Consider the following 19,576-nt stretch of genomic DNA (forward strand, 5'->3'; position numbering starts at 1 on the left):
CAGACACTATCTAATCTAATAAACAGACACTATCTAATTGAAATTATAATATGGTCATCTTAGCATGAATATGATGTATTTTTGTTAGGAAAAAAATTCCTCAAAGATGAAAAATTTGGAGGTTTGAATTTGTCTCTTGAAGAGTATCAGACACATTCGCCTCATGACTTCCCTGTGGGCTTGTGAGTGACTATAGTTTTAAAAATAGTGGGTAGCTTTCCGAGTTCCAGGCTGAGAAGTCATTCTAGTGTCCTGTTCTCTCCATGGATTAACTGTGAATCTGAAAGTGCCAAGAGACATCTTGATGAATGGGAGCTGGAGATTTCAAAACATCTCTGCCAGTTTCAGATCATTTTTTATTCCTTTGATAATAACACTTCCCTTTGAAAATGTGCCAGTTTATTCTTCCAAGGAAAAGCTTATCTGGCCTATAATTAGCTGTGGTCCAAGCAAAGGATCAAAGGAAGGTGGAGAACTGGTAAACCTTATTGCACTTATTAAATCACCCACATGGTTCTCATTTCATTTTCCCGAGGTAGAACTGAGGGGTGCTGGATCTTCTTCTAGTTAAGGAAAATGGAGAGAAAAGTCATTTCCTAAGTAGGATGAGATGTATACTCTAACCCCATGTCCTTCAAACTGCTCGCTTTGAAGAAGTAGCATGGGCTCCAGGCAAAAACACCTCCCACATCCCTGACATTCATATGATGGAAGCAAAGAATGTCTCTGCACTGAGAATGCAGAAACACTAGTACCAAAACTTAATTGTGTGTGGCCCTGAATCTCAGGTTCTCAAATGCAGAAAACTCTCTGCTACCTAGACCTCAGAACTTACTACTGTACTTTGACTTTGGTAAGTGCTTACACAAACAATTTACCTAGTCTGGCAGGCCCATTCATAAATTTTCATGTAGCCCTGAAAATATCATTGTGATATCCTGCTATTTACTGGCACCAGAAATATGCTTTATAGCTTAATCAGCCTTGAAAAAAATGTTAAATTATTAAATCAAAAACCAAAATCCAGTTCCTAGGTCAGCAAGCTTCTTTTGTAGACCCAGATCAGATCAGAGATGATGGCCACCCCATCAAAGAACTTTCCTAGATTATTTGGGGATGAATAATCCCTAAAGTCATGGCCCTGCATTGAAAACAGGGGCTAGAAATCCTCTAACAAAATAATTCAGGAAGTAAAACACAGTCCTCAAGTGTTCAGTGGGCGTTAGACAAACCGTTAGTGCGTATATATAGCAAATGTCTTACAAACACGATGAATGCCAGAAATAAACAATATTGTCTCTGCATGATCAGCAAAATATGTCTAATTATCCATCTCCATCTCTGTTATATAGGATGTACAGAAATAAGCAATCCATATCCATGCCAAGATCACTTTAACTTAAACGAGAGCTAACGTGAACTGAATACACACTCAGCATCATATATAGCAGCCATCCATGACGGTGCCGAAAAAGTAGGCATTTGTGGGATGCCTAGAGGGAGGTTAACTGGTAGATTTGGTACTTTGGGTAGGTTCACATTGGGTAGGTTCACATTGGGTAGGTTACTGGTTAAACTCCTGTGGAAGAAACAGACAGAAAGAAAAATACCATCACAGTGACAATGTAGATGTGGCAGAAGCACACAACAGTTGTAAATAAACTGGATAAGTCCACAGAAGACAATGGTGAAGACTTGAGCAACACGCTTTTGGGAAGCAGGTTACAGATGGCAAGCTGAAAGGTGACTCAGAATCCGGAGAGAAATGATAGCATTAATGGAAAACTAAAAAGTGCAGACACTGATGGAGCACGCGTGTACAATGATCACATAACTGCAATGTTTCCGAGAGAACTCTAGCTCTCAAGGCCACTTTCAATAGAGTTTAGAGCTTGTCCTGGAAGAGCTTGATGTTCGTAGAATTCTGGCCATAGCTGGAACTGGGGTGCTATGAGACAGTTAGGCTAGTAGAATGGTGGGGCAAGAGAAAAGGCAAAGGAGTACACTGGTAAGTAAGCTCTGGTGTTCATTCTGTGGTCAATGGATTGAATATAATTGATAATTCATTAACTGTGTCCCAAAGGAGAGGAGGGGAGTAAACTCATCAGAAAGGAATGATCACAATGTAACATAATGGATGCACTCGTTACTCTGACTTCATCACTACCCAAAACATACGTGAATCCACGTACCTATCATACTGTGTCTCCTTAATGTAAGCAGTAGATGTGAATCCAACATACTTTCATACATTGTATACATGTATGACGTTTTCAAAGAATGAAGAAATTTAAATAAAAACAAAAACTACAACATACTTCTTAAGACTATATATGGTGAATTACCTTAGCTCTGCTTACTTTCATTTATAACTTACTATAAATAAAAGATCTCTTTGGCCACGTATTAGACAGCAAATGGGAAGAGAAGACTCATTGACTTCAGTGTACACAAAATAGTCGCATGCAGAAACTGAATGCCATCCAACGGCTACTTCTCAAGACAGGAACTTACGCAAGGGGTGCCAGCATGGATGGCAAAGATAAAGAAATCCTCTGTAGAAGAAGGATGATCCTTGGGGAATTTTATGGAACACGGAAAGAAAATGGACACTTTCTCTCCCAGACTGAGAGTTATTGAAACGAAGTCATGCTTCCACACAGAAACAGACACACACAAAAAGAAAAGAACCCCAGATTCAGGTAATATGTAGAACCCTTGGGTCAAAAATAGATTTACAATATTATTGAATACCATGGCAGCTGCCCCTGGAAATGGAAGACAGGCAGGGATAATATTTGACAGTGGCTTCTGGGAAGGATGAGCATGCCATGGTGCTGCTGTTTTTTTTTTTAAATACATATATGTGTGTGGGTGTACATGCATGCACATACACAGAGCAGAGAGAGAGAGAGAGAGAGAGAGAGAGAGAGAGAGAGCACATGCTTGTGTGTGGAGGCCAGTGGGCAACCTTGGGTGTTACCCTCCAGAATGTTGTCCACCTCCTTTGAAATGAGCCCTCCCGCTGGCTTGGTGTTCACCAGCTCCTTAGCCTGCAAGTGCCATGGACCCATCCGTCCTCATCTTCCCAGTGCTGGGGTTCCAGGTGAGTGCTGCACGGTGCTACAGTGTTCTTATATGGATTCCAGGAACCGAGTTAAGGTTCTGTGCTTGCAAAGCAACCCATCTACCTCAAGCTCTTCTCCTGAGCAGGGATTTTACTTCTTGACATGAGCGAGAATTCCACGGTGTACGTAAAAAAATCGATTGATTGAGCTGTATATTTCTTTTCTACCAAAAAGTTTAAAATTAGCCAAAACAAATGAAATGGCAATGTTGCCTTTTATTAGCTTTTTGGTTTTGGGTGAGGTTTGAAGTTCAACTGACTGATGGAAGATAGATGAATGGTTTTATGAAGGGAGAGAGGAAGAGCAGGGAGGGAGGAGAAAAGGGAGGGAGGAACCGAGAGATAGATCGATAGAGAACGATAGAGATTCAAGTCAAATAAGCTATATTTCTTTGGAGGGTCTGTGTCATGTGCGGCTCCAAACACTGGCACTGAACATCTTGCAGAGGCATTGATGGCTGTTCCATCCAGCCAAAGTCACTGGCATGGCAGAGCCCAGCCTAGCTCCGCATCTGAGAGGAGCCTTCCTGTTTAAGGGGGAATTGACAGCACTTTGGCAGAGGACCTGAGGTTCTCTTTTTGGAACTTGTAGGGAAGGAGGAAGTTTCGCCAAAGCAGTGCTGGGTGAGCTGTTTGCCTAGCAGGACTCCTGGAGCCCAGGCTCCCTCTGCGCTCGAGCTGCCGGGCAAAGCTGCAGCAGAGCGCTGGACCTGGTGAATGGCTTGGATGCCTGTCTCCCTTCAGTAATAAGTCGCTGAAATGTGCTCAATGGCAAATCAGCCCTGGATTACAAACTGAAAACCCAAGGATGCAAAACTGCCAAGCTGGCATCCTCTTCTTTCAGGGCGATAGGTGTTCCACAGACCCATCGTTTGTGCTGCAAGTGCGCCGTGAGGGGGCTGCTCGGGAGGAACTATTACTATTAAGTAGAAGAAAAAAATGGAACTTTTACTTCCATGTGTCTCTGTTTAACTGGGGAATTTGCCTTTGAATTTAGTCCCTGGTGGTTCTCAGTCTTAAACACTGCCATGAAACAAATCCGTTGGCGATTTCCACTGAGACATGTGTAAGCCTATATAAGCAAATGTGATCATTAAATGATACACACACTGAATAATGATCAAGGAATTAGGAGATCTTAGAGATGGCAGCCTGGAAAGTTAAAATGTCAATTCTCAGCAAATTATAAGTAGCTAGAAATGAATAACATAGAAATGTCTGTGAAAGCAACTTAATTTAAACATATTAGTGGAGGAAGGGTACACAAATGGGGGGAGAGCTTTGTTTTGCATACAAAATAAAAAATACTCATGTTAATCAAAACATACTGTTTTTGTAACAGGCAGCATTTTGGCTGTGAACTTGGGCTCAAATAGACACATTTCCTTCATAGCACATGTTATTAATGAATAGGTTCAAAATAATAAAATATGACATTTCTGCTTTTATTAGAATTATAAAAAGCCTACTTCTAAGGTTCCTAATATTTCATCTGGGACACTAAAAGAGTAACAATTGGAGGTAACTTCTAAGCATAATATTTCAATATCACATATTTAAAGGAGGGTTTTGCATAGCACTCAGTCATGATGTGAAGACTCTGCGAGCTGCTCATAGCTGTAATGGGTCATTATTTTTGAAGAGGGCCCTCCAGTGACTGCTGGACAACCAGCCAGTCATGCTTCTCTGTGAGAACGCTAAGTGTGTGTCTCTGGGTATAGCAAGAAGTGAGAATTGCAATCCTTGTAGCTGATACACATTAAAAATTAGCCTCTCATTCCTTTTAGGGACCTTGCTCAAAAGGATTGCTTTCATTTAGCTCCTATCTCTAGAGCCCGAGATAACAAAATTCTCATCTCCTCTCTCTCATGTTCATCCGTGTTAAAGATGTGTGTGCATCTCATTTCTACGGATGGCAGTGAATGTAGGTGGGGCCCTTTTCTTAGAATTGTTTCTAATCAAGACTGTTTCCATGCGGAAGGGATATGGTTACATCATCTCTCAAATATTTCTGCTTTAAGCTTATGGATGGGGGTAGATTTTTAGATACAGAACATGTTCTACTTTTGAAAGCCATTTGTTGCATGAATATATGAAGTACATCTGTCTTTTCCTAGTGCTGTCACACGGAAGCTTCTGTCTGTGTTTGTCCTTAGGTCTAATCTTACTCAGGGATATGGGTACTCTCCAATACCTTCCTAGAGTCCAGAGTAAGATTCCTAACCTGTTAGTCATCACTAACCAGCTCCTTCTCTATGAAAGTTTAATGCCACAGATATACTATTTATCTACCTATGTACTGGATATAGACCTACATTTTTCTATATGACAACAACAAGATAATTTGCCACAGCTTTGGGAGCATCATGGAGAGATACAGAATGAATCCCAAACCTTCCTGAGGTTTGAGAGCCTCTCAAACATCTGAGAGGCTTGCCCCATCTTTGATAGCCCATTCTGGACTACAACAAATACTCAGCATTGCTTTGCTGCATTCCGCTCCCCTGTACATTTCCACTGGTGTTTGTGGTCTTCCTGTGAGCTCCGTCTCTTTTGAAATGTTACTCTTCAATTCATTTCCTTCCTAGCCCTCAGTGGAAACTCATCCCCCTATGAGCTACATTCTCACAACTCTTTATATGAGCTGTACACACATTTTGGTAATATGTAAAGCCATTCTTCTTGTGCATATATTGCTGGACCCAACTAGATATAAATCCCCAATCTGGGGACTGTATCATTTTCTCTTCTCCATCTCCACAGCCTACTTTCCTGTTGTATTCTTACAATCCCTAGACTATACAGGTTGCCAGTATTTTGACGATACTGCTAAGCCTGGACATGTGCCAAGTCCTGCTCTGTTCTAGATGCTAGGGAAGGAGAAAAGAGAATGTATAGTTTGTGTAGACCTACATCATCATATTACCAAGAATCTTAGCCATGGAAACTTTTTGATTATCGGAAGTCCTTGTTTTATAAAGGAGGTCACTGATCGAGTCTTAGTAAAGTCAACTGAGAAAGGATCTTAATTCAGAGACACTGATGGCTCAAGGTTATCTGGAAAGTTACTGTCTCAGTACTTCTTTTTAATTTTATTGTGATTATGATTATTAAAATGCATCCACATGTGCCAGGCAATATGCCTGGAGATCGGGGAGCAATTCTGTAGAACTGGTTCTCTTTCTCCACCTTTCCATGGGATCTGGCAATTAAGCTTTCTAAGCTCTCAAGGACCATGCCTTTTCCTCCTGAGTCACCTCACTGACCCACAGTCAGGAGTTCTAGCTTCAGTAATACTTGCGTATTTGGTAGCTGGCCACCCACAAACTGCTGAAGTGTCTCTGGGATGCTTTCTGTCAGCACCAAGTCTTCATCATTGGGAAAGGCATTATTTTAAAAGTATTTTTCATTTGTACATCTCAGGCCCAGAGGAGGAACATGCATTTTGATGCCAGGAAAGTAGGATTTATAGTCCTTTGCAAGAAGCAGTGTTTGCTTTACCCTTCTAAACCTCCTGACCTGAGACATGAAATCACAAAGCCAAGGATACCCTCCTCTCAGAAGAATCCAAGCAGAGAAAGAGGTGTCACACAGCCATAGAAGAGCATTCTTAGATTTTCTTCTGCTTTGAAGGCCTCTGTGACACATTACAATGCGCCACCACGATATGGCTGGTGTTGCCTATGATGCACAGAGACCAAACTTCACACTCAGGGCTTCCAGAAGACTTGCAAACTACCTGCCCAGCTCTGGACAGTGGTCCTACAGCATCCCCTGATGGATGCTCAGGAAAGGATTGTGGCTTGGGGTTCCATTGAGTACTAAGGTCTGTCTTGAGAGACAGTCTGGCTGAAGTTTGAAGCTGAGCAATGGGGTTCTACATCAATGCTCTGAGGATAAAGGAGCAAGTACAGCCCCTCTATTCTCACGGGGGTGAAAAGCCACTTTTCAGAGTAAACAAACAAAAACTTAGCTATTTACCTATCCCACCAAATAACCACCATTACATTAAGCCCAAATAATTGTAGTTTAATTTTGCTTTATGGGATAACAGTTTGAAACAAAGAAACATGAAAGGTGAGTACTAACTTTTATGTATTTTCTTTTTATCTCTTTTATTAATTGTGTGTGCGCATGTGCATCTCTTTTTCTCTCTGTGTGTGTTATAGTTGGCAGAAACTGAGATGACCAAAGCACCGGGCAACTTCCCAGTTTAGGGAGAAGCCCGATGGAAAAAATGCTCTCACTTTGTTCTCTTTGCATTGTTGGAGGAATATGGAGTTATGTCTTTCTACATATAAACATCTTCTTTTTATTCTCCAGGCCATATTACTCATCAACACTTCTACAGGACATTTTTACTACCTAAAAATTTAGCTAATTTGTGTGTGGTTAAGAGGAATGTTAATCTAGCTTTATGTTTTACTTGGCCTTTTCAAATATGTCCACATCCTCTGAAAGGCTGTTTGATATGAATTGAACAGGTCACAGACCAACAACAGCACAATTTGTACAGCAAAACATTTACTTACGCAGCCCACACCCATGCCCACACCTTCTACAGGCTCAGGTGATTACTCACAACACTTACTGTTTTGAAAGTTTCAGGCTTTTAAATTATGGATCCTTTAGTTCAAAATCATCAGTTAAAAAAAAAAAACAACAACAACAAAACATTCCCAGACTACGACTCCAATTGTGAAAGTGATTTTGATTCTATCTTTACTGCTGGTAGTACTCAGAACGCTGAATGCTTCCAAATGAATAACAGTCATATGTTTGGCTTGTGAAGAAGTTAACAGATTATAAAATGACTTTAGTGACATTTTCACAGAAATTCATGACAAGTCTCAGACCCTGGGTAGGAACTTTTTAAAGAATCACTTTAATGATGAGAAAACAAGTTCTTAGAAGTCAAACACTTGCCCCGGATCTAAGGCTCTTTGCGAACCAAGGGTGGCATCATTTCCCTCTCTACGTGTTGGCAATAGTACCTTCCACATTTAAATCCAAGCAAGGAAATGCTATTTCAAGATCATTGCTATTTTCAAAACACGAATACCCCTCATTTAATCCTTTTCCTCTTTACAGTTTTTTTCTTAAAGAACAATGGCCTTGATTATTGTGACCAATAAATAAATAAATAAATAAATAAATAAATAAATAAAGACCCCTCATGGATGCCTTACCCTGTTAAGGATCTAGTTGTAGACTCCTGAGTTAAGCTTCAACAGAACCATTACTTCTCTTTCCTTTCAAACCAGGAGCTATGGGCTATTGACCTGCTTTTCATTGGGGCAAATAAAAAACAATCCTCCTGTGACTTAATGCGGAAGGGAACAGAGGAAACTATGTCAGTCAGGATTGACTAGAGATTAATATTAGAGGGACATCAGTTCATAAACCTGTCGCATAAAATGCTTCTGTATTGAGGGAAGCCTCATGGGTTCTTTCCTACTGGGAGAAAAGGTCTGTTTTTCCTAAAAATGCTAACCTATACTCCCGATTTTTTCTAGGTTGGCATATCTCAAAGGTGTAAAGGGCTACAGAGAATCAAATTATTTCTTAGAGGGGGGCCAACTGACTAGAGTCTAACAGGGCAAAGACAGTGTCAGGCTTTACTAGAGCTTTTCAAGCCATATCACACACCCTCTATATAGGGGTATCACTTTCTGGGCTATCTGGGAGTGGTGCCTGGCAGTCTACAAGGCACAGCCTGTTCCTCTTGAAGCAGAGGGTGTACTGGATTTTCCAAACACTCCCAACAGCTGAGGTTATCCAACAGTTGTGGGAAGGAACAAGCTTACAACACACAGGAATTCCCCATGATTTGTCTTATAGAATATGTTAATCAATAAAAACTTGTATATTGTGGTCAGTGTTTCCCCTCTCTGGGGGAATTAAGGAAAAACACTGTGGGAAATAACATTTGTGTAAGAGAAACAGAATAAATACCACATCCATAGTTATACCCCTCAATCCTTCTGTATCTTTTATGACATAATCAATTCCTAAAACACATTCTAACCTTTCTCTTTATCCCATGCAGGCAGGGAAACCGTATTAAGAAATAAAACAGTGCTTGCGCTCTGTTCATACCAACACTGATAGTCATGTGACACCATTAACCCACTTCCGTATGACTCTGCAGCCATTTGTACCCAAATTCCGATGGTATTAAAGAGGTTTCCTTACTTGACTGGTTCCCATGACTCCCGCTCAAAGCCCCTGTGGATGGATTGTGCAATTGAGGACTCCATCAGATCCACATATCTAACAACAAGTGGGGCGAACAGGTCCTGCAGGTGTTTGTGAAATTTTCCGTTGCACAAATTATCTAGAACAGATAAACAAAATCGTAGTCAGAACCCACAATAACTTTATCAAAGTACAGTGTACATGCAGAGAGCATTGTCTTCTGTATTAAATACCCTGTTTCTAAGGAGACCGAAAGAAAAACAAACAGGAACCGCACCAAAGCTCATTTGAATCTGTCTGGAAGGGAAATGTGAATAAAAGCCATGTCACCCTTTTGGGTTTGCCGATGACGAGTAACAACCCACAGCATTTGTAAATGCTTTCTCCTACTCCTTCTTCTGCTGACTAAGTACCAGGAAGAAAAAAAAATATTCCCTGCCCCCTCCCTTCTTCTTTGCCCTCCTGGAAGAAGGACAGCTCTACGGCTGTTATGACTACAAGACAGTGAGGTGCCTGCAGTATAACTTGGCTAGAGGTATCCTTTATTGCGGAAGCATCATCTGATAAAAACTGAAAAGCATAAAGAGGTTAAGCTAACTAATTTTTCTGGAGAGTGAATAAAACACAAGAAATGGATGCCTCTTCTCACATGGATCTTGGGTTCTTCTGATAAAGACAGGCAAGAGTACTGCTAGCCACAGTTAAGACAGCGTGTGGGGGGAGGGGAATGGGTGTGTATGTATGTTTGTAACAATAAAACAGAGAGGAGCTTTGTATAACCCGCAGTCCATGTGGAATAAAGGCATCTAAGCAGCAAGTTTATCTGCACGCTATTTAGGAAAAGCCAGTAGTTCAGGGTGATACATACAGTCTGTTCGGAGAAAGTCATTCAGCAGCTGGAACAGTGGGAAACTGTCCCACGTGTCTGGGGGCTGCACCTCTAAAGCCGCATCCATGTCCACTGCAAAAAGTGACAGGAACGTCTCTGCGTGCTCCACCATTAAGTCTGACCACCACGCGAAGGCCTTTGAAATGTGGCAGAAAAACAACAGAAAGGTGATGAATATCTCCGTGGGATAAAAGCGGCTGCTCCAACCCTCACTGCTCAAGACTGGCTGTGCATCCAGCGGGGCGTGGTCATTTTATTGTAAAGAGAACAGCAGTTTGTATATGAGAGGGCCTCTCAGTGGCCAAGGCACTACTCTGTAGAAAGCCTTGCTCCTGACCCAGAGGTCAGAGGACCCTGCTGTAGGAGTGTCAGACATTGAACTTCTGCTCAATTTACAATAACTCAGTAGGCTTGGGTCATGCTCTGTGTCATCGCTGCCGGCTTGTTCTTGCTCTAAGGTGTAGAATTTGGGAGTTTCTTCACTGTGTTTATGGGTTTTCTGCTGGTCTAACTTGAAAATTCATAATTACTGTTCATTTACATCTCCATATGTGGGGATTGGTTGTCTATGGTCTGACTGAACCCCAGGGACTCCTGTTTCCCTATACCCTGGAAACATTACTCCTACATTGGACTAAGTCAAAGCAAGCTATTATTAGAATTACCACAGAACTGTTGAGTAAAAAGTCTATTTCAGTAGGGAGCCTTTGCTTTTTACTTCTGGTCTAGAGGAAATGTCAGGCTTAGCCTAGGGAACACGGAATAGGGTTACGACTTACTTTCGTGGGGCTTAGACATATGTACATTGAAAACCAAAAAATACCAGTGAAGTAACTCATTTTCATGCACATGGGCCCTTGGGAATCATTGTGCAGGGTCTCAGGACTGACATTCGCATCAGCCTGGGCCAGATGTGAATGCAGTTTAAAGGCAGGCATGCATGTAGGCTAATCATTTCTGGCAGGGGACATGCAGAATGAGTGGTGGTGTCAACAGGCCCTGTTTTGCTGATTTCAAAGAGAGCAGAAAAACAAACATTGCCAGCCTTTTCTTGTCCCCCACCTCCCCACTCAGTGCCGCAAAGTATTCACACTGGAAACACTTTCCGGAGCATTCACCAAAAAGAAAAAAGAAAAAAAGAAAAGGGAAGGCGTTTGGAAACATGAAAGATGGTTATGAAAATAGTTCTATACATGAAAGGGTTTGTTCAATGGCCAAGCTCTTCTGTATTCTAGTCCTTATTGGAGGGGTATTCTAACAGCCACTAGGAGGCAGAGCAGAGAGTCTACCTCTCCTCTTTCATGAGATTTCACTTTACTTACTTCTCCTTTATCAACATGTGGCTGGTTTGCAAATTAAATGGAAAAAATCAAGTCATGTACCGTTCTTTAAGGATGGCTTGGCTGGAACTAGACACCTGCTGTTTCCATTGTAATGTACAGTAAAACCTCACCGATTCAGAGCCATGGGAGTGGGGAAATGCTGGTCTGTTAGCTCCAATTGTTGGACCTTGTAGAGATAGTTTACTGCTTTAAAACCCAGCCTGTAACTGGGCACCAAAGTAAACAGCATTCTTGGAGTCTACCGTGTTTCACACCTGCATGCATCAGAATGCTTACATTCTGTCAGACTTCTAAGTAATTGTTGATACTTTGGCCTGCCAGTCAAAGAAATGGAAGATTTAACTTTGTAGGTCCAAGGATGATAAAAAAGATCTGTATGCCTCTGACTTGCAAGACAAGACTTTCCAGTTTCCACAGTGTTGCTTTCACGCTAAGTAGTTTACTTAAGAACAATGAAAACAGCCATCGGTACAATCGAGTCCTCATGGATTCTAAATGCTTGGGCCTGAGTCAATGAGGTTTTATTGTAGCTTTACCACCTGGAGATGAGAGCCCTGCGGCATGGGCCTTGCCCCACTGACTGAATCCATCCAAGGAAGGAATCCTCCCTCCCCCAGTTAGAGCTTTTCCAGCCTGCTGCCCTTTAGGCAGAGACTGTGTGGAAGCTGGCACAGTTGGAGTCCTGAGCACAGCTCTGACCCTATACGGGGTCACTATTCACTCCTAATCCAAGATATCTGTGACATTCACAAGGGCACGGAGCGTGTTAGCCGTCACTTATTCTTCAGCTGGTTGGTCTATGTTACACATCTTCAGGGCCTGGCCAAGAAGATATTACAGGGAAGGCTGTATTATGTTCCCACACACAGCTTGGTTCTAAGATGACAGGGAACAAAAACAGAAAACCAAAGCAAACCAAAACCCAGTCAAAAATGCATGAAATTAAAAACAAAATTCTTAGCCCAACTTCAACTTCAGATGTTGGGGGGGGGAGGTCTTATGTTTTAAATGTAAAAAAAAAAAAACAAAAAACAAAAAACTTACAAACAAGAGACCATGGGGCATGAAGTATCTCTCCTCTATAAAGAGCCGAGTCCTAAGGAATTTGCTATCAAGCAACCCTTTGTCTTTGCAATAATAGTCAAATAGCCTGGACAGATTATGAGCCCTTTGAAGAACAGTATTATCACTATGGAGGCTGTTGCAGTGAAGGAAGAAATTTTAGCAGGGCGCTGGGGAAGAAATGAAAACCAAGGTATTTCTTTTTAGCACTCTGTAAGAAGTGAGTAAAGAGTCTGGCTAGGAGAGGAAGAACTAAACAGTTAAAGGGTAATTCTAAGCGAATGGACAGTCTGTGTGACTGGGCTGAGCAAAAGCTATCCTTCATATTAAGTTGGTCCCTACAGGTAAAACCACTTTTGCACACAAAGTAATGTATGTTCATGGGCACCTAAAGTTTCAGTAAACCTTTTCCACAGACAATGCAGAGTTCCACATTAGAGTATAAATACTTACCCGCCGTTTTATTATTCAAAGACAGAAGCTGTATGCTTTAGGGGGTACAGTTCACTACACTGAACACATTATATATTTTGCACACAAACTAACATGTATATATGTGCCCCTCTGTGCATCACAATACATATATACATATACATACGTATACATAGAGAGAGATTGGGAAGGGGAAGTACTTGAAGATCTACTATGTGTGTCTGCGAGCAAGTCAGGTTCTGAGAAGAAAATATCTGCTGCATGTGAGAGCGAAATGTGACAACCACTTCCGTATCCAGCATGTGTGAAAATAAAGAAAGGATGTAGTCTTGCCTGATGAAAGTTTTTTCCCCTCGTGGGAGAGTTACTATATTATATTGGAACTTAAAACAGCTTTAAAAATGGTTAGTTTTTTTGGGGGGAGAGAGGTGGGAGGGCAGGCCTATTGTCATTTTTATTTGTGAGGTATTCACAGATAGTATGGCCACAACAGTTACGACCCATGTTTAGGAGTTAGTGCCTTGTTTAGTTGTCAAATCTTAGGGAGCAGTCAGAGATGGGGTCTGGGTTAACAAATCCTCATCGTTTCAGGAAGATAAACTCTGTACCATATGCTGTATCAAGTCGGCCTGCTTCATTGCACCCTCATCACTGACTGGACTCCACACAGGAATCACCTGGACAGCTGTTGGAAGGGATCAACGTTCTATAACTCCCTAGAGATTCCAGCTGGCAGGGCTGTCACCAGACATGAGAATTCAAATTCCTGCGAGCGCCTCAGGTATTACTGTCTGTATGCGGAAATTGAGAGCAGGTGGGTGCCTTTCAGGACGAGCCCACTCCTCCTGGGAGCAGACTCCCTCTTCTCCCAAGACAGCTTTTTAAATTATTATTATCAGATATTTTGATTTGCTGGGAATTCTTTTCTTCGCATAACAATAGGTAAACTTTGTAGAGTGCTTACCCCATGCTGGGTACAACATAATCTTTGCTTAATGTCACCTTCCATCTTAATGAGACCATCCAGCTAGGTTGCATAACTAGAGCACAGTCACGTGATGAATAGGCTGAAGCTAGAACTTAAGCCCAAATATCTCTGGTGTGGGTTCTAAGCTCTGGCTGGTGTGCACTCTCATTCCTTCATGGCCCAGGGTGCTTTATGTCTGCTTGTCCTTCAGGGAACACTAAATTTCTTCACTCAGAGGTCAGCAGTTAGCAGAGGCCAATGGGCAGGTCTGATTAAGTAATGAGATCTCACATAGGTAAAACTACTGATTTGGTACATTTACCCAAAATAATTTTGGTCTTCAGAACTCCAAAACACGCTGAGGTTTTTATTACTAATTTCAAAGCACAGTGTCGAGAACCAAATGGAAGCTAGCATATTTTTATTTTTATTATTTTGCCCTGAATGACTTCTTAATCTGCAAGATGAAACTATTTCTTATGAAAGATTATGAGGATGATGATTGACACTTTCCAAAAATCCCCAAACCTTTGGGAAAGGTAAAAAGAAACACCTTCTTTGGAATTTGGGTTTTAAAAACGTATTTTTGTTTGCAGTGCTGGAATTTCTTTGGTGTGGTGGTGCCTCTTTGGTGTGGCTGAGGCACATACGTAATCTTTGTGATCTGGGAGGAGCCTTAGAGAGCAGCCTGATAAGCAATCAAGTATGTCTGTCATTTTCTTCTTCTGTGATTCACTTAAACGCACAGCTGTGACCGGAAGAAACCATCCTCTTCATATCCATGGCTTCACAAATATGTGGACTTGGTCAAGCCTTGACCCCTCAAAGCCAGGAAAGGCAGGCCAGAGTCCCCCAAGTCCCTGGAGATGATTTTGAAGACACCCAGAAAGAAGAAACTTATCATCACTAAAATCTCCCAACCCTTGAATCTAAAAAGAATATCAAAAAACTAAAAGTGGAAGGAACAAAAATACCAGCCCAACTTCCTTGCGTGTGTTTGGAGGTCACTCTTAAGTTTGTGTAGTTGGGGATAAATTTTGGCACCTCTTCTCCCTCCAGGCTGTGTGTCCATTGCTAAGTGCTGCATGGGTTAGTGACACTCACTCATGGGTCTTCCCCTCGCTCACAGAGGGTCTGCAGGGAACTCAGGATTCTTCGATACTCTCTCTATATATAAATACTGTATATATGACTCACATACAGACAGCTGCGGAGGAAGGTTAGTATCACTCCAGGGAGCTACTGGTTACTAAGCTTGGAACTCTTCTTCTGTAATAAAGGTAAATACAGACGGACAGAGGAAACCATGACAGGCCAGGGACAGTCAAGGCAGGCGGGAGGCGTGTCAGGATGTAACTGCAGTCCTCGAATGTGTCTCAATCGCTTCATGCACGCACACGAGAATCACCCCACATTTACCCTACTGTGGAGGGCCACCCACGTCACAAGCAGTCCACTGGAAGTTGCCGTTACATTCCTTGGCTCAATGTTAGAAAGCGGGGGCACCAGGAAAGTCCCATTAGAAGACAATGGTACCAGAAGGGCATGCACAGAGTCTGACGGCAGGTGGCCGGCTCATTCTTTTGAGTCACATACCTCTTTCCCCTGCCACGGGCAGCCAAGATTGACCGGAACAGTAGAGAAACAGGGAGGAAATTTTAATATGCGATCAGCATCAGTTGGGATGGCTGGGTTAACAGTGTATGATATACCATCTAACGATTTTTTCTTAGGCATGGAAGGGTCGTTTTAGGTGTCTAAAAAAACAAATCACTTTTACCTATTTCCCTTTCCTCCCCTCTCTGTAAATATGAATGTAAAGAAAGAGGAAGAATTAGTGAAATTTTAAAAACCAGGTTAAGTTGAGAGATGATTTTAAAGTTCATGTTTGGAGCAGTTTCAGAGTTTAATCCTCACGATCTTTCCTGGAAGCTCTGGGGCATTTAAGTCTTTATAGGTTTGGCATCTAGTTGGTTTTAAAGTCCTTCAGTTTATAATTATTTCAAAATCATTTTAACAGTGCTTGGTAAAAATACGACGAAGGAAGCTGTATTTATTTGGGTTTGTGTCACAGAAATGACAAGTCAAACAACATAGGCCTATTATTGTCTCTGTCATTGTGCTCAGCAATGTAAAGCTAAAAAAAGAAAATTACTGTACAATCAGAGGAAGATACAGAGAGAAAACTGAAAGAGAGAAAGAAAGAGAGAAAGAGAGAAAGAGAGAAAGAGAGAAAGAAAGAAAGAAAGAAAGAAAGAAAGAGAAAGAAAGAAAGAAAGAAAGAAAGGAAAGAAGGAAACAAAAAAAGATGACCTTTGGTCCACACACCAAAGAACCAATCAAAACAACAGTGCTGGCAACAAAACAACCACAAAAGACCAAAAAGTATTCCCTGGGTCTCGATACTGGATCTGTGCATGCCAGATGCCACCGAAGTCCTCTGTTAACACTCACCTCAGTGCCGCATTCAGAGAAACAACTGAAAACTTAGGCTGAAATGCACAATGTACAACCACCTCTTGGTTATTTAGACAACCTTCTAGAGAAGCCTCCTTCCAAACCATCTACCTTCATTCCCAGTTAAAAGAAAATGCGAGGTAAGGCATCTCCGTCACCACCAGGCCGGTGCAGACGGGGCTGGAACCTCAGCTAGGGACCCTGCAACACCTCCCCCTGAGCCTGCTCACCTCTGCATGATGCTCCTCGTTTTGTTGAAGGACTTCAATGACTAGTTCAGCAAGACGGATTGTGTCTTCAAGCTTTTTGGCGGGAGTGATTAGGCGGCCTACATTTTCTGGAGTATAAGAATTTGTGGTAAGATTCAATGAAAGTAGCAGGCTAGTTTTGTGGCCAATAGAACTAGGAGGTGAAAAAATTCCGAGTTGTTATTAATTTTTTTTTAAAGTTTCATGCAAATATTAAGTGAGCAAACCATAAAGCCACCTTGTTGTCATTGTCATTATGATACACTTAGAAAAGCAGTGCTCCAGCTTCCGGGTTGCAGATGAAGCTAACATGAGGTCTGGGACAGCCCGTGTCAATTTAGTGGTGTTTTATACACACATTCTTTAAAGACAGCATGCGTGGACTACCTCATCTAGCTCTCTACGCTGTGCTCTGCCTACCTGACATAGGGCAAGAACCGAAGGCTTCCTGTTGATTGGTGCTGTGCTTGGTCTCCATGTGGGCCACTAACCGCTCAACAGGACGGCATTGTTTTCACTGTGGGTCTGTGTGTTGACTGGGTACTGCAGCGTTCATGTTGGAAATGCACATTTGCAAAGGGCTCTTTGTTTCAAGTCATTGGAAACAGGAAAAGGATGAAAGGAAAAACTAAACATTTTGGGCTGAGTATGTAGGAGTCAGGACAGAATTATTAAGAGGGTGTTGGGGATAGGTTATTTCAGGGGAGTTTGTGGTGTGTGTCCCTGGCTGCTATAACCGGTATTTTGCTGTGTCCTGCTCAGAGCTGAACTCGTGTGTGTGCACAGTGTCATTTCTTGGCCAAATTAGGTAAGTTTGGGAGTCAGAATGTCTCTCACTAAATATAATTTCTCTGCACAGTCTTTCCCCCTTTTTATGATGCTGGGACTTGAACCAGGGGCCTCACATATGCTAGGCTATTTTCCTACTATTGAACTATATTCCTAACACTAAAAAAGTTTCTTAATACGTCATACAAACTTGTTTTTGGAGTGGGCATATAGGAAATGGCTAATTTAAAAAGATAGGCATTTCTTAGGTGACACACACCGTTAGTATTGAGAATTTAATAATGGAAAACAAACTCAGTAAAACACTATGCAGAAAGAAATGTTTTATCTAGTGGGAGCTAAGCCTGACAAATGGGATGAAGTAAGATTATCAGGTTTTAATGTTTCAGTTCAACTAGATAATTGTGGGTATGGAGATGGGCTTTCATATGTGGTCAGTGAAATCATCTTTATCTTTACTGTAGCCAAATGGGAAGGTGGCCAGACTAGTTCAAGAACTAGTTGATGATAGCAGTTTTGGGGAGTTTTCAGGGTAGGTAAAGGACAGGCAACACCCAGCCAAGAGATGTGGGAGGTTGGGTGGCAACAGCTTATGGCTTACTGTAGAGCAAAAATTCTTGGAGAAAAAAAAAAAAAATGAGAGGCAACATTGACTTCTGTGTTTTGGGGACACATGACCTGTTTGCAATTTTTATAAATAGACTATCAGAATTTCATTAATATAGACTTTCCAGCATTCTACAAACATACTGCGTATATATGTCTGGGTAGTATGCGTAGAGTGAAGGATCTGCATTTTGATAGTAAATATGTACAGGTGGGTACTTTTTATTAGTTGATATTCACATTTACACATCAATTTGCAAATTCTTCATCCTATGCTTATTACCCATTCAGCACATACATCCACATACATACATCACACACATACACACATTTTCTTATAACCAGACAAGCCTGCACATTATACAGATCTGCAGGAAATCCCACTTGGACCACATCTTTGAAATCTCTCACTTTCAAAACAGAGAGTATTGTCCTTTTGGATGGATCGGTCACCAAATCTAGGGGAATTCTGGCTGTACATGACATCAGAGACAGGAATAAAATAATTCCCACCAGTATTTTTATTCACATTTACCTAAGAAATACAAATGCTTTTTCTGTTTTGAGAAATCCAAGATGCTTCAGTGAGGACTGCCTGAAGATTTTTTTTTAATGCAAGACTTTGAGATTAACTACAAGAACCAGCAATAGATACACATAGTATGTACATGTGCATGCAGTCATTCTATGAATGTGTGCATATGTACACAGGTATGTGTATGCCTGTGTGTGTTACATATACAGACAGTATGTTTAATAAAACGTGGCGAAATTTGACTTGATCATGCAGCCACTGAAATAAGTGGAGTAAGAGCCTTTAATCTAGAATACTTGACTGCCAATTAACCAAATGCAGCCCAACTTCCAGTTACTGTTAACGAGTTGTGACTCTACTGCTGTAGCTTAAGCCACTTCAGTGAGACACAGCCACTGCTTTCCTATTCGTTTGAACAGCTGGTTTGCTAACTGGCAAACACTCTACTAGCCATGAATTTTGTAAGATGTTGTCTTTAAAGAAAATGCTGTGTAAAAGCCTTCAGCAACCCCTTCCCCAGAGGCCAAGAAGAAGTTTGTGTTCAGAAATGGATCTGGCTCCTTTGTCACGTTGGTGTCTTGAAATGTACTGAGCTACTCCTACCCCCACCCTGATTTCACAGGAGCTGGAGCACTGATGGAAAAGAACTGAAAATATAGTATAGTTAGGAAACATTTCATTCAACAGCGTTGAAGCTCATAACATAGAAAAACCATCATGCAAAATGTTATGCAACAACAATGTTATTTTGTGCTGACATTGAGATTTGAAAATGTTGCATATGTCAGACATAGCTAGACAAGAAAAAAAAATGTGGACATTTGGAAATAAGTGCTCTCTTCCGCGTATCTCAAAACCTACAACATCACACTTGAGAGCCTGAGCCTCAGCTTAGTATTCCAAACTGAAACAGAATTTCAAGA

General features: G+C 41.5%; 1 protein-coding gene across 12 annotated transcripts in view; it reads right to left on the reverse strand.

The window, feature by feature from the left end:
• Cadps (calcium dependent secretion activator) overlaps positions 1-19,576 on the reverse strand; it is a 452,771-nt gene that overhangs the window by 85,343 nt on the left and 347,852 nt on the right. For 4 of the 12 annotated variants that reach the window (XM_060390969.1, XM_060390968.1, XM_060390965.1 and 1 more), the window contains 5 exons: positions 16,706-16,812; positions 11,537-11,557; positions 10,194-10,350; positions 9,323-9,464; positions 1,433-1,579 (listed from right to left, as the gene is read on the reverse strand). In XM_060390969.1, the coding sequence (XP_060246952.1) occupies positions 1,433-1,579; positions 9,323-9,464; positions 10,194-10,350; positions 11,537-11,557; positions 16,706-16,812 (574 nt within the window). The remainder of the gene's footprint in view (positions 1-1,432; positions 1,580-9,322; positions 9,465-10,193; positions 10,351-11,536; positions 11,558-16,705; positions 16,813-19,576) is intronic. The other 8 variants (XM_060390971.1, XM_060390970.1, XM_060390967.1 and 5 more) reach the window with 3 other exon arrangements.

The sequence above is a fragment of the Meriones unguiculatus genome, chromosome 9, assembly GCF_030254825.1.
Source record: "Meriones unguiculatus strain TT.TT164.6M chromosome 9, Bangor_MerUng_6.1, whole genome shotgun sequence".
NCBI classification, from domain to species: Eukaryota; Metazoa; Chordata; class Mammalia; order Rodentia; family Muridae; genus Meriones; species Meriones unguiculatus.